This window comes from Gambusia affinis, linkage group LG03, assembly GCF_019740435.1.
Source record: "Gambusia affinis linkage group LG03, SWU_Gaff_1.0, whole genome shotgun sequence".
Classification (NCBI taxonomy): Eukaryota; Metazoa; Chordata; class Actinopteri; order Cyprinodontiformes; family Poeciliidae; genus Gambusia; species Gambusia affinis.
In genome coordinates, this window is record NC_057870.1 from 4,675,957 (window position 1) to 4,690,357 (window position 14,401).

At 40.0% G+C, this 14,401-nt stretch overlaps 1 protein-coding gene across 6 annotated transcripts; it reads right to left on the minus strand.

The window, feature by feature from the left end:
- Positions 1-286: 286 nt before the first annotated feature.
- On the minus strand, positions 287-14,017 carry susd1 (sushi domain containing 1). 6 transcript variants are annotated; one of them, XM_044111622.1, is made up of 19 exons: positions 13,614-14,017; positions 13,354-13,497; positions 11,906-12,061; positions 11,680-11,832; positions 10,718-10,897; positions 8,262-8,441; positions 7,056-7,235; positions 6,802-6,981; positions 5,776-5,955; positions 4,826-5,005; positions 4,277-4,456; positions 3,768-3,932; positions 2,586-2,680; positions 2,314-2,500; positions 2,091-2,184; positions 1,301-1,490; positions 1,169-1,208; positions 1,001-1,094; positions 287-429 (listed from the first exon to the last, which is right to left on the minus strand). In XM_044111622.1, the coding sequence occupies exons 1-19, from the start codon at positions 13,678-13,680 to the stop codon at positions 411-413; spliced, it is 2,664 nt and encodes an 887-aa protein (XP_043967557.1). In that variant the 5' UTR covers positions 13,681-14,017; the 3' UTR covers positions 287-410. The 6 variants fall into 6 exon arrangements, with proteins under 6 accessions (XP_043967557.1, XP_043967556.1, XP_043967555.1 ...); XM_044111621.1 differs by having other exon boundaries at positions 1,301-1,556; positions 8,262-8,402; positions 13,614-14,013; XM_044111620.1 differs by having other exon boundaries at positions 1,301-1,556; positions 13,614-14,013.
- Between the last annotated feature and the right edge of the window lie 384 nt (positions 14,018-14,401).

The following is a 14,401-nucleotide window of genomic DNA, read 5'->3' on the forward strand; positions in this document are numbered from 1 at the left end:
TACAGTTTTCTACAATGCAGTGCACAGTACATTGTAAAAAATATGAACAGGTCTTTAAGTTTTTATCACTTTGTCACTTTTTCATGTCACACCCACAAACCCCAGTGTGTTTTATTGGGAGGTTTCTGATAACAGTACTGGATAATTGTGAAGAAAAAGCTGTTTTCAAAAACATTTTGTGATTAAAAAGCAAAACAAAGAGCATGTCCTTCGTCTAAACAGTAGCAACACAGCAGACAGAAAATGATCACATTCCTTCTTTAATAATAAGTCTTAATCCAGTGGATGGTGGAAAACGTGTGTTTATTCATTTGGAAAGATGTAAATGATTATATGTGAAGTATTTACAGAATACACAGTTTGGAATCATATTTGTTCACTATAACTGTAGAGAGCGGGGTTGAGAATGGTTACGTCCTGTTCACACACCTGAAAGAAAACACAGAATAACATTAAGACCTAAATACATTTCCTATACATTCATTTTTGGGGGTTGGGGTAAGAAGTAAAAGCTGCATTCTCTCCATAAAACAAGATAAGTCATTTAACCAAACTGAAACGTTTCAGGAGAAATTTGAAGGGTTTCCGACCCAGTTAATGTCCAACTATATAAAACCCAGCAAATGTTGATTTCAGTCCAATGTTTTTCATTTATTTACAAGATGATGAATCGATATAAGAACTTTTCCCGTTTAGAGTCAGAAAATGATATATACTTTTCATATCCAAACACAGACACCAGTTAAGAGGGTTAGCCTCTTAAAAACAACAAACCAGAAATGGGAAATTCTTGCTCTTCTGGTTGCCATGAATGAATCAAAGCAAACCTGAAAGTATGTTTATCATAAATTATTAACAGCTAAAAAAAAAACAGTCAATATTACATAATACTGTCCCTTTCAATGTATTGGCGCCTTTTTCTAATTTATTTTTAATTCTAGTCATTTTACTCTAAGTTAATTTAGTGAAAAACAGCGTTGATAAAACGTCTTGCTCATACCAGGTCAAGCTGTATGCCCCTAATAAAACCATGGCAACCGCTGCTACAGAGGCAGCAGCGCACAGCGACGACACCTTCAGGAGGTAAGATGTACCTGGAAAAAAAAGAATATCCTTTTCAGTGAGTGATATCAACTTATCTCTGTGATTTTTGTGCATTCTGAGGCACCTGCCACTTTAGCCCAAAGGACGCAGCAACTTCTCGACATCTTGGAGAGAAAACACTCGGGTTAAATCTGATGCACTTCCCGCGGCATTGCTTTACTGTGACTCCTTTGTAGCGGAGTGGTTTTTAACTCACCGTTTTCCAACGACTGACAACCCGAAGGACAATGAAGTAGGTGTTACCGCTCTGCAGCGGCGCGTTGTAGAAGCCCCCGTAGAGGACTCCGTCCCCCACCGTGAAGTTGACCTCTGTTCCGAGGGTCTCCACACCAAGCTGGGCGGTCATGTACTCAGCTGGTGACTCCGCTCTGCTCGAAGGGTCGAGGCTGGCGGGAGAGGAGCAGTCAAACACCACAAGCTCCTCCACAGGAAGCACAAAGATTTGGTAGAAGCTGCCAAAAATAAAAACAAAGTGGAAAGCTTTATCTTCATTGTTTGCTGTCATCCTATTTGGGTTTGTGGGTTATTAGCAAAAACTCCTGTTTTCCTCTACATGATCCAAGCAACTGGGAAGATTCTTTTCTTTGGTGTGTTTACTCGTATCCTACTACATAATGTAGTTTGAAAAAAACATATTTATTGAATGTACGTGTTAGTAATTTAAGCATTATCACCGTATTTTTCGGACTATAAGCAGCTACCTTTTGCTCACGTTTTGAACCATGCAGTTTTCTGATTTCTTTGCCTCTAAAACATTGAAAACCATCTGGCATCTTCTTTCCACTTCACAAAGGTGCAGTGCTTTGAGTCTCTGTCGCGTTAAATCTCTGACGGATTCCTTTGATCCATGTGGTTGCAAAGTAATAAAATGAGATATGATCGGAGCACGTTTTCAAGGCAGAGATTCCTCACATCCAGTGTGAAGCATGTCAGGAAAAAGCTCCAACTTCCCTTGTGAGCGTTAAGACATTGTGAATGTTGGTTACCTGATGGGATCCAGAGTGTCGGGAGATCTTTTCAGCCTCAGCGTTGGAACTGGAGTCTCCAGTTCTGTGTAGTGTACTACTGGTGCTGGAGGTACTTTTAGAAACAGAGGCACATTTATTGTCATGGTCACCGGTCAGTATGAAAAAGACCACAGTAAATATGCTATAATTAGTATTAAATATTCATTATCCCTCTTTCTTTAAACTGGAAGTGCTGCGCTACCTGTTAAACTGGTGTTGGCTGTGACGGTGGCTGTGAATCTGGCAGCTGCTGCAGTGACAGAAATGCTGTAGTTTGTTAATGGAAGCAGCAGCAGGCAGATTATCAGCCGATCGTCTCTGGAGCTCAGCAGACGTTGTCCTTTGTCTAGAAACGACTTCTGGTAATCTCTGGATCCCAAATAAACCACCTGAAATAATCGAATCCACACGTTCGGTCAAAGTTTTCACTGTGGATACGGTGAAAAAAAAAAGAAAAGAGGAAACTTATCTGACCTTGTAAAGTTCTGTATCTTCCTCGTACTTCTCTGCCTTCCACTTCAGACAGTTTCCATTGTGAAGCGTCAGCTGATTAATAGGCGGCTTGATTTCTGTATCACAGATTAGTAGTTGCTGTGAGAAGTTTACATCTACTCTTGTCTTCAGCATGTCCAGTGTTTAACTTTTAGAATTAATTTTGGGCTTTAGCACATATTCATTGAGTACAATAAATGTTAAGCAGACCAATGTTTTTCAAGTGGAATTATTTCTGATGGGCCTTTGGCATTAAGTCCACATCAAGTGTGAGTAATACACTGCAGAAACACAAAATATTATTGGTCTAGTTTCTAGTAATAATATCTTAGGACACTTGAAATAAGGCAAAGGTAACTTACAAGTAACTTTGTGGCAAGATACAGGAGCTTGTAAAGTCAATAATTCCTTAATATTGATTAAAAAGAAAATACCAGTTCCTATGACAGATTATTCCACTTATAAAATGGGAAAATGTCTTAGAAGTGAAACAATATGCCAGTGAAACAAATTTTTTTTTTTTATGATAGACTTAAAACAAGCTCCTATATTTTGCTAAAAGGTTACTTGTAAGTTAATTTTGTCTTATTTTAAGTGTATTGAGATATTTGCACTAAATTAATCCAAAAATACTTGGTAAAGATTTTGCGTTTTTGCAGTGCATACACAAAGAACAAAGAAATCAAAGTAATTTAGTTTACAAATTAACGTTTGGTTAAATCATTGGAACACAGAATTTTTTAAAAAAGTGTCATTTTATAACACAATCAAGTGACAATGTTACCTCCAGTTGTAAAAATGTGTATACATCTGTCAAGCATGCCTTAAAAGAAATTTGACTTTGCAATTAAAATTGGGCCTCTGTCTCTTTAAGAAGCTTCAGGTCTTTCTAACACTGCATGCAGCTCCGCCAGATGTTTGCTAATTGCTGCTGGCTAGTCTGAAGGAGCTGAGTGGGGGAGATTTCTCAAACATCCATGATAGAATCGAAGCAACACTACCGCTGTTTTTGACGAGAGAATAACATAAAAAAAGAGTTAATTTTACGTAATACTGCCCCTTTTTAAACTGAGAAAAACAATGATGCATTTTATTTTTCCCGCTTTATATACAGTGACCGATGACTGAAACACTGTAGTGTCCCAGCGCTACTTTTAAACTCACCGACGCACTTGAGGGTAGCTCTCAGCCACCGTCCGGAGCCGCCACACACGGACGCGTTGACGCCCCTCCAGCTGTGATATCCCGCCGCACAGCGGTGGATCACAACACTTCTGTTGTGCCACACCACCTCCGAGTGGGCCAGGAAGGGAACAGGGCCGCATTTAGCTGGAGAGAGAACAGAACGGCATCACTCAACACACACACGCTGGGAAGGAAGCATTGGTTTTTCAGCAGGCGCCCAAAGGAGACCCGAAATGATGTCGCTTTAAGTAACACGTAGCTGACAAAACGCCCACGCGTCCCGCTGTGCCGGTTGCTGGTGATCCCTGCAAGCCATCGTGGACGGAAAGAGAATCGCATGCGGTTCCTTAACTCCCCTCGTCTAACACCCGGAGCGTGCAGGGTTAGGGGTCAGACACGTGACAGGGACAGCGACAGCATGCTTGAGAAACGTGCAAGGAGATCAAAAAGGGGACAGCAACAACCAGGCGTAAAAGACGTCCCCCTACCTTTGCACTTTACAGATACTTCCCCCCACACTCCTGACAGAGAGCATGTTGACAAATCGTTTCCACTCTCTTGGTAAAATCCGTCCACACACTCACACCGCGCCACGCTGCCCGGTGTGCTGCTGCCGTCCCACAGCAGGTTAGTGTTGGGGGGACATGTCGGGGGGCCGCAGTTTACTTCTGTGTACAAATAAGAATTTAGCATGGACCTGGTGCAACAGGTCACAACTGTCCTACTAAATAAACCTGAAGGAAGAGTCAATTTGTTGCTACATTAGGTTACAGGACATTCAGTTTCATGTGCAGGCGCCTCAAAATAAATTACAGTACAAATTAAGATGAAAATATTACAGTTTCACTTTTTGAATTGATTTTTTTAAGTGCATTTTTTTTTTTAAATAAATGACTAAGTCCTACAAAGTCAACATCCTTAACACTTTAACACTCTTTACACAACATAAACATGCTTTTCTCTTTTAGGACACAAATTGCTGGGCCTCCAACACTGAAGCCAAACCAGCAGCTTTCTCGGGTCATAAAATGTTGCACCTTCACACGACAGATCAACATCCTCCCATAATCCATTCTCTCCACACTCTGAGTAGTTTCTCAGGCCCCGGGTGTAGTATCCGTCCTCACACTGGTAATACACCACAGTGCCAGCGTGTGGCGTCCCATCCCACTGCATGTTAGCGTGCTCTATTACAGGAGGATCCCTGCAGCTGATTTCTACGACAGGAAAACAGCAAGTCAGTGCAAAGCACTAGCAGCTGGACGTCTGGTATAAACATACGGATACAATTCATGCAACTTTTCAAGAAAATTGTTGTGGAGTTTTTTTTTTTTTTTTTTTTTTTTTTTTGCAGTTCACTTATTTATAATTAAGCAGAGGCATTGTTAGGATCCTGAAACTTTGGGAGCATTGCAGAGATAATGATTTCTTTTTTTTAATCCATTTTTTTTCATTACTTTTTGGGTGAGGTGGGGTTCACTCTGGACAGGTAGCCACTCTATCATAGATCAACACGGAGGCACACAGGAAAAACATCCACGCATACACACTCATAATTGACAGCACTGAGACCCTGCTCCCAGCTCTGATTGGTTGTTTCCAGTTAGCACCGACTGGGAGCACTGGGAGAAGACAGAGGGGCTTGATTTTTTCACAGATTATCAGTCTCGTACTCTACTGATAATCCGTAGATTATGACAGTGGCGATCTCAACAAATATGTAAAAAAAAAAAAAATTAATAAAATCTAAATACATGTATATACATATAGCTTTAGCCCAAAATTTTCCGGTCTAACAACACCTTTACAAATGTAATGTCACAACCAACTCGGAACAATAACTGTCCAACTAGATAAAACATTTGCAAAAGAATGAACAAACATTTATCAGATTACATTACAGTGCCATTGTTTGTGCTCTAAATTGTTACCAAGAGTCCAAAGTGAAACTAAACCAGCAGCTTTCTTGGGTCATTAAATGTTGCACCTTCACACGACAGATCAACATCCTCCCATAATCCATTCTCTCCACACTCTGAGTAGTTTCTCAGGCCCCGGGTGTAGTATCCGTCCTCACACTGGTAATACACCACAGTGCCAGCGTGTGGCGTCCCATCCCACTGCATGTTAGCGTGCTCTATTACAGGAGGATCCCTGCAGCGGATTTCTACGACAGGAAAACAGTCGGTGAACAAAGCGCACTGCAAACTGGACGTGTGGTGTTTACAAAATTATTCACAGCCCTTGAACTCCTTTGCTCATGTTTCAGCCACGTCTGCTGTGATTTTCTGTGATCGACCAAAACAATAGTTGTTTTTTTAAACTATAGTTTAATTTTATTTCATTGGGACATGCTGTTTGTCTAATTCAGTTAGCTTTAATTAGCTTTTATAGAGTGTTTGGAAGTTTATATTTGTTAAATATTTTTTTGTTTTAGTTTAGCTTCTATTAGTTACAGTAATAGTTTAAGTTTGTTTCATACTTCGGTTCATTTTTAGGTGCAGAATTTTAAACCGATCAAAGTACTGTATTGTGATTATGTACATATTAAACTGAGTATCTAAAATGAGAAAATGACTTTCAAAAAACTGTATTCAGTTAATGTTGAACAACCAACTGACTGGTGTTTTCTCCCAGCTTCTGCTGTCGCCATTTTGTGGACTAAGCTCCACCAGCAGCAGCGTGGAGCGCCGTCATTTGCTTTTAGTATATTTCAGTTTTATAAACGCACAACATAGTTCCAGTTTGCTGAACCTTTCCCCCATTAATTACTCTAACTTATTTCAATTGTGATCATCTTCCTCCAGTTATAAATAATGTTCGACTTTGTCTTGGTCTGTCGCATAAAATCTCAGCAAAACACAAACATCCTTTTTTTGGAAGTCATTTTGAACGGTAATGACATTTTGCATAAGTCACAAATCTGGGGGGAAAAAAAAACAAGGTTTTCAAATTGTTTGCCCTCCACCAACAACTCACTACGCTCACATATAAATGAACAGAGAAGCATCACCTTGGCAGGACAGCGAGGGCGTATCCCATCCTCCGCTGGCTGTACAAACTGACACATTTCCTTCGCCAACATTGACAAATCCACGGTCACACCTATAAACAACCTCAGAGCCCACAGTGGAAATGTTATCCCACTCCACTACGGCGTGAGGGATGGGTGTGGGCTCTCCGCAATCAACCTCTACAGAGATGGACATGAATTATTTAGCAGAGAGGAGAAGAATCCAACAAAAAGAGCCTTTTTGAGAATATCACCTTTGCAGAGAATGCCAGGCACTGTCCAGTAACCGTCATCTGCACACACTGACACATTGCTACCTTCATGATGGTAAAATCCTGGGTTACAGTAATAAGCTGCTGTGCTTCCAGAGGTGACGCTGCCGTCCCACACCTGCACAGTGTGGGGCGCCACAGGCGGATCTCCACACTGAGTCTCTGAGACAGGAAATGATGCACATTTACAGCATGATGGCAACACAAACGTAAAAGCAAACCCCCCCCCAAAAAAAGCCTTTTATTTTGAGAAGACATGTTGGGAAAAGTAAGGCTGACCTGTTGTTACAATGCTTCATGGCAAAACACTCTCGTGCAGTTGGAAATGTTTGGGATAGCGGGCCGTGTGTTTGGGAATTTAGTCAAACATTAGCAGCAGCAAATCAGGTTATTTATCCGGTAGAAACAAAATGGAGGCTTCATTTTTCAAGGCCAAATTATCACATTGTTATTCTTTCACTTATAAATATTTAATGAGCTAAACGTTAATTTTAGAAGCAAAATTAGAAGCTAAATATTTAGTCAGCAAGTAAAATATTTAGCTTCAAGCGAAATATTTAGTTTGAAGCGAAATATCTAACTTTAAGCTAAGTATTTAGCCACAAGCTACGTATTGAGTTAAATATTTAGCTTGGGGTTAAATCTAGCAGCTAAATATTTGGCTTGAAGTGAAATATTTAATGAGCAATTAAACTTTTTAGCTCCAAACTCAATATTTAGCTCTAAGTCTGCAAAAATATTTAGAGCTTTTAGCTCTAAGTCAGTTTAGAGCTAAAAGTTGTGACTATATGTAGTTCTCATGTGCACTAATGAGAATGACTGATTTTCTTAAATTAATGAATTGGTCAATTCCCAGAATGTTTTGATTCTTTGTTGATAGGATTTTAACAAATGCTCCAGTAGCAACTTATCTTTTTTTTTTTTTTTACTAGTTATTCTTGATGGAACTAAAATGCAAAATAAAAAAATAACCAACTAGATGTTCAGACTGTTTGCCCCCCAAAATTTCCAGGAATAACCTGAGCATAATCAAAACTTCATTTTAGCCAAATGTTTGAAGTTACTAAAACATCCTTGGCTTAACTTTGCTAGCTTCGTTTTTCCAGCAACAGTAAAACGTCCGCAGTCAAAAAGATTAGAGAAGAGATTCAGAAATAAGGAAATCAATTGATTCGTCTTGTGTGTTACCTTGGCATGACAAAGTCGGAGATGTCCACTGTCCGTTTTTACCACAGATTGATACATTATGCCCTCCGTTACTATGAAAGCCCTCTGCACAGAGGTACAGCACTCTGCTGCCGGGGGACGAAGTGCCGCTCCGCACCTGCTCTGTGAATTCAATCAAAGGAGGATTCCCACACAAGATCTCTACGGGGGAAACATTTACCAGAGGTATTAACACTGCAATAATACACACAGAGCAGAACTGCAATATGGCTGACAAAGAGCCCTGACCAGAACCAGGATCATTGGACGCTTTAAACTGCTGTTATACATACTCTATATGTGCAAACATATGGAGTAGAGTTGATTTGTTGTGAATTTCTTTCATCATCCCAAACAAACATAAAACACGTTGAAATATAAGAAGGACCAGGAACATTTTCTAAGGTTTGTTCCTTTTTCTAGGAATTACAGCATGGTCAAAATATTAGTTCAGCTTCATTTAGTTTTATTTACAATAAGTACTATTTTTGTGTGATTCTGTTACACTGTTTAATTTAAACTTAATTCCTTTGATACTATCTTTTTCTTATTTTTAAATGTTTTTCTTTCATCATAAAAACAATTTTGCATCACCTTTATTGATTATCCTGTTGGTTTTTTTTATTGTTTAAAATATACAAATATATTTCCTTAGACTTACACTTTACATCAGGTTATTGGGATTATTATTTACCTTGCATTTTCTGGTGTGATTGTTATTTGCTCTATCATCTGTGCTACATTTAGCAGTATGAAAGGTTCTCCAGACGCAGAATCTGAATTGATTGATTGACGTGAGCGACCCACAGAAAGAAAAAAACAAACTTTAAAAAGAGTCATTTAAAAAGAGCCATTTAAAAAGAATCATTTATAAAGAGTTCTTTTTAAATGACTTTTGACTGTTAGATTTCAAACAGCATTTAAATGTTGCAATTTAAGAAGAGGAGTCTGAGCACATTCTTGCTAAACTCCTCCCTCATCCGATGCTCCCATGTTTTGGTGGAGTGTCTTTCAGAACCGTCATGCGAGTATTTTGGGAACTTTATTGCCTAACTTTTAAGAGTTTCCAGCTTTCGGGTTACGTTACAAAACAACATGCTTAAATTTGTGTGTTTAAAACAAAATTGTACACACTTCAGTTGACATAAAGAGGAAGGAGGGAGCATTTTTACACAGCGTTCCAGTTTGCTTGCCTGATGCAAGAGGTAACGATTGAGTCACTGATGAACCAGGAAATGACCCAGGAGCGACTGCTGTTGATCTTCATGGACTGTAATTTTAGGCCATATTTACAGTATTATTGCACATATTCAGATTATTTAGTCCCAGCCGCTTAAAGCTGCACCACTGGTCTTTTAATGAGCAACACAGAATAAAACAACACAGATTAAGAGTAACATTCGCAGTTTTCTCACTGTAGATTATAACACATTTAATCTCCACTGAAAAAAAGGCTACCATAGCAATTAAATGTGACCAACATATTCAATAGGAATTACTGTATACTCCTTGCTGAAAACAAGCGCATTATTTTGTTTCTTTGTGCGTTTATTTTTTAAACATGTATCTATAAAAATGCGGCATAAAGCGTAATGTCAAAACTTTTGTTTTACATATTCAAGGAAATGGGTGGCAGCATAAACTTATCAAAATTCCCTCTCTTTCCTCATCTGCATAATTATTATATTTATTACATGTATAATCCACATATGCAACAACTAAGCCCGTATTTAACTGTCAACCCATCGATATAGTATCGATTTCATTTCAAGTACAATGGACAAAGAGTCATTATTTCTTTAAATTTCACCAACAACCAAAACTAGCATCAATTAAAAAACCCCCACCAACAATAATCATGTTCATATGATCATTTGAGCAGCTTTATACTTGGACATAAAAGTTCAATAATCGAATGATTCCACAGATTGACCCCAATTACTGATACGCTGTAAAAAAAAAACCCATAAATCTCTAATCTACGGTAAAATACCAGCAGCTGTTGTTGACAGAATTTTACTGTAAATTAGAGACGTTCTTTTTTACAGTGTACACAAATTTTTTCTAGTTATTTTAAACTGTGATTCTCCCCCTTAACTTGTACATTTTAACTTTTCTCTTTAGTCTTACACACTTGTTGAATGTCTTCATGTAATTTTTATTTTTGTCTTTGCAAAGGATTGTAGCTGTCTGTAGCTTCACTATGTCAATGAACTTTAATGACTTTGACTTTGCAAATAGTGTTTCGTTGTTCTCTAAATATCCGGTCTTATGGATTATTCTTGTTGCTCTTTTTGTGGTATTGCTGGTCCCTGTCGTGTAGTTTTGTAATTATTGTTCCGGATTTCTGCATGACAACCTGAGTAGGGTATTAAAGTGGGGGGGAAAAAACAAACATTGATTTGTGTAGTTTCAGACTAAAGCAGTAGCTGTTTTACCTTCACAGACCAGGCTGGCCTCGCTCCACGATCCGTCTGCTCCACACACAGAGCTGTTGTCTCCCCTCCGCCACACAAAGCCTTCTTCACAGCCAAACCTGGCAACGCCACCGTACGTGGTGGCTGTGATGGACAGGAGGACCGAGTCTTCCACCGGGACAGGCGGACCACAGTCAACCACTGGGTGGGGGGAAAAGGTCCAAGAACAACTTCACTTCCTGGTTTTAACCGACCAGTTTTCAGAACGACGCTAGCAAGTCACAGACACGTCTCGAAGGGTTCCACTCCTCGTGTTTTGTCTCTGCAAAACCTGATCTTACCAAGCAGCTGTCAGGTGGAAGCGATACATTTGTATTCAGCTTCTCAGAACTGTGGTTTTTGTAGAGCCACACTTCACTACAGCAACACCTACAAGTCTTTTGGGGGTACAACTGTCAGCTCTGAACAACTATGATAGAGTTTTTGACCTTTGTTTCAGCCCAGAATTACCAACGTTCAGTTGGATCAGACGGGGATCATCTACAGACATCAGTTACCAGGTTCTGCCACATTCAAGGTTGTTTTCCTGCTGCAGAGTCATCCTCTAACGAGTGGTGCACCAATAAATCGGCAACAGTTTCCTTAAATGCAGGAGATCGGCCGATACATACAGGTGAAGCTGATGATATCTTCCTCAGCAAAGACCTAAAAACCAGCAGCTGTCCACCTGACCGACGGACCGGATCACCAGGTCATGTGTGCATGTTTGCAGTTAATAGTAGTGTCCCCCCTGTTGCCAGCTCAGTAACTTTCTTGCTACATTTAGCAACATTTAAGACAAGAGACTTCAAATAGGTCTTCCTCTGTATTAGTCTGTCGCATCGAATCTATGAATGTCTGTAGTTTTAATGCGATTAAACATGAAAAAAGCTCAAGGGAATATGAATCATGGTCCCAGGCACTGTAAATCACTTCCTGTTTACCTTTGCAGAAAGCTCCGCCTCTCTGCGGACGGAAAGGCTCGGCCCCACTGTGGACTCTGTATCCAACCTGGCAGCTGCAGTCGAAGCTGCCCTCAAGGTTTCTACACTGACCTCCCTCTCCGCATAGCCCTGTGATCCTGCACTCGTCAATATCTGAAACAAAAGCAAAGGCAACATTTTTTTAAGCGATTATAGACACTCGTCCAGACCTACGCTGTGGGCTCACCTTGGCAGTGGGTTCCGTCGTTTGGGATGAAGACAGCCATGTTGTTGGATGGGCTGTAGCCGGACAGGCAGGTGCAGTAGTAGCTGCCATACGTGTTGTGGCAGGTGGTGTGCTGCCCACAGATCTTACTGGCTCCTATCTGACACTCATCTTTATCTGGAAGAACGACAAGGTTTCCTCTTTTTTTTTTCATGGAAAATGGTGCTGTAGTCAAATGACACCAAATTTGAACTCTTTGGCCCAACAGCAACAAAGCTAAGCATGGAGAAAACTAACACTGGACCATTAAACACAGAGCGATCAAACATGGTGGGGGAAGGATCATCCTGTGGGCTGGCCTTTCCTTCAGGATATGGGAGGATTGGAGGATTTATGGAACTAAATACAATTATTCTTTGAGTTATTTTCCTTCAAAGTATCAATTGTGCATCATTTGTATAAATGTGACACATAAAAACCTAGAAAATAAATGGATGGATGGATGGATGGATGGATGGATGGATGGATGGATGGATGGATAGATGGATAGATAGATAGATAGATAGATAGATAGATAGATAGATAGATAGATAGATAGATAGATAGATAGATAGATAGATAGATAGATAGATAGATAGATAGATAGATAGATAGATAGATACTTTATTTGAAATTTTAAAAAGTATATGAATTATACTTTGGTCCAAAACATAAAAGGTTGTATGTAACTTTTAACAGTCAGTTGTTTTTCCGCCGACTACATGAGGATGATTGACAGCGCTAAGACCCGCCTCCTTGCTCTGATTGGCTGTTTTTAACCAGGAGCGGTGTCTTTCTCCAGCAAACGAAGCTCAGGGAGGAGGTGGAGGAGATCCTTTTTTTTTCACAATTGATCTGTCTCATATTATACTGTAACAATATGGTGACAATATGTGAAAAACATACATAAGGTTACATACGGCAGCTTTATGGCTCAAATATTGTGCAATGATTTGTACTTCTGGATTCAAACATCAGATGTTACTACGGTATTACTATGCATCAAAGATGTTAACAAACTTAAGAAATGTTTTCTACTGCAAGATCTTTATGTTTGTACATGGAGATACTTTCTGCTGTGAAGTCAGGTCATGTTCCTGAATGGAGTTAATATAAAACATTCAAATTATGGAGGCTGAAACCAGAAGTCCAAATCAAAGGCTCAGAGAAGTTTACTTATTTACACAAGTCTACTTGTTATTTTACATTTTTAACACAAGTCTTATAAATTGTGAGAACAGTAAGAATAGATAATCATCAGATGTTTAACTATTCACTTTTAGATCCAAAGCTGTTCCGTGAAAATCTGATTGCGCACACATTTTCTTAGCAGAAAAAAAGCTGTACATGAGGAAAATAATCTGCCAATAAATACATTTGAAAAGTAGACGTCTATTTTTTATTTTTTTATTTTATTTTATTTTATTTACCTTGACAGTGGGTTCTCCCATTTCCAACAAAGCCGTAGTTGCAGTTGCAGACTTTTCCAGAGCCGTCTGACTTGTCCTCACACGTGGCGTTAGGGTGGCAGGTTGCGCACACATCCAGCACGGCTTGGCTGCAGGCTGGGACGGCTGAGAGACGGCAGAAACATCCAGCGGAGGATACATTCACCTCATTGATCTCCATTGATGTTTAACAACCTCAAACAAACAGCGATCAGCAAACCTGAGAGAGTAAGTTTACTCACCTGACAACACGAGGAGCAGAAAAACATTCATCACCATCGTCGACATTCTTCTGTTTCTTCCATTCATCTTCTCTGAGAGGCTCCCATCGCCTGTCTCCACTTCATCCCCATCACCCCCTCCTCTTCTTCTTTATTTTTGCACTTCCTCCTCTCGTCCAGCTGTGACACTGAGAGTAGTCGATAACCGCTGCTCAGAGTGGGTGAGCTGAGGTCACGCTGAAAACGACGACTTTTCTCAATGGTCTCCAGGCGGCTGCTGCTGCTGCTGTTGAGGCTTCATGATGATAGCTCCAGGGCTGGCTCTGGTAAACTGCACACTCATGGTGCCACAGCTGATAGTGACTATATTTGGCCTAACAAACCTGCTGGATTTTGATTAAAACCAGCGATACTGTCAATCCCCCCCACCTCCCTCTAGTTTATATATGGAAACTTTGGAACTATTTTTTGTCCCTAGAACAATGTTAGTTCCTTTAAAAAGTAATTTTTAAAAGTAAGCAGTAGTGGCCTTTATTTAACTATACTATGACAGAAATGGGGAACGGACGGGAGTCGAACTCGGGTCGGCCGTGTCGAGGTCCACAGCTTCCTCTCTATATACAGGGCGCCCGCGCTAGCTAGCGCCACACGAAACCCCTATTTCATTTCTTAACAAGAAATTTTACCTTGCGTAGGTAATATATTCTTTAAGTTTTTTTGACTCGGGGCCTTTATCTGACAGCAAGACGAAAGGAAGGAGGCAACGACTTGCGGAAAAGTCACCGATGATCGGACTCGAACTCGGGAAG

What these genes read in the sequence shown, in the direction of transcription:
- susd1 (XM_044111620.1), bottom strand. Translation starts at nt 13,680, where the DNA reads ATGAATGGAAGAAACAGAAGAATGTCGACGATGGTGATGAATGTTTTT. An exon ending in GGCCAGCCTGGTCTGTGAAG is followed by an intron (nt 8,442 to 10,717) that starts GTAAAACAGCTA and finishes TTTCCCCCGTAG; the next exon opens with AGATCTTGTGTGGGAATCCT. An exon ending in AGCTACCCTCAAGTGCGTCG is followed by an intron (nt 2,681 to 3,767) that starts GTGAGTTTAAAA and finishes TCTGTGATACAG; the next exon opens with AAATCAAGCCGCCTATTAAT.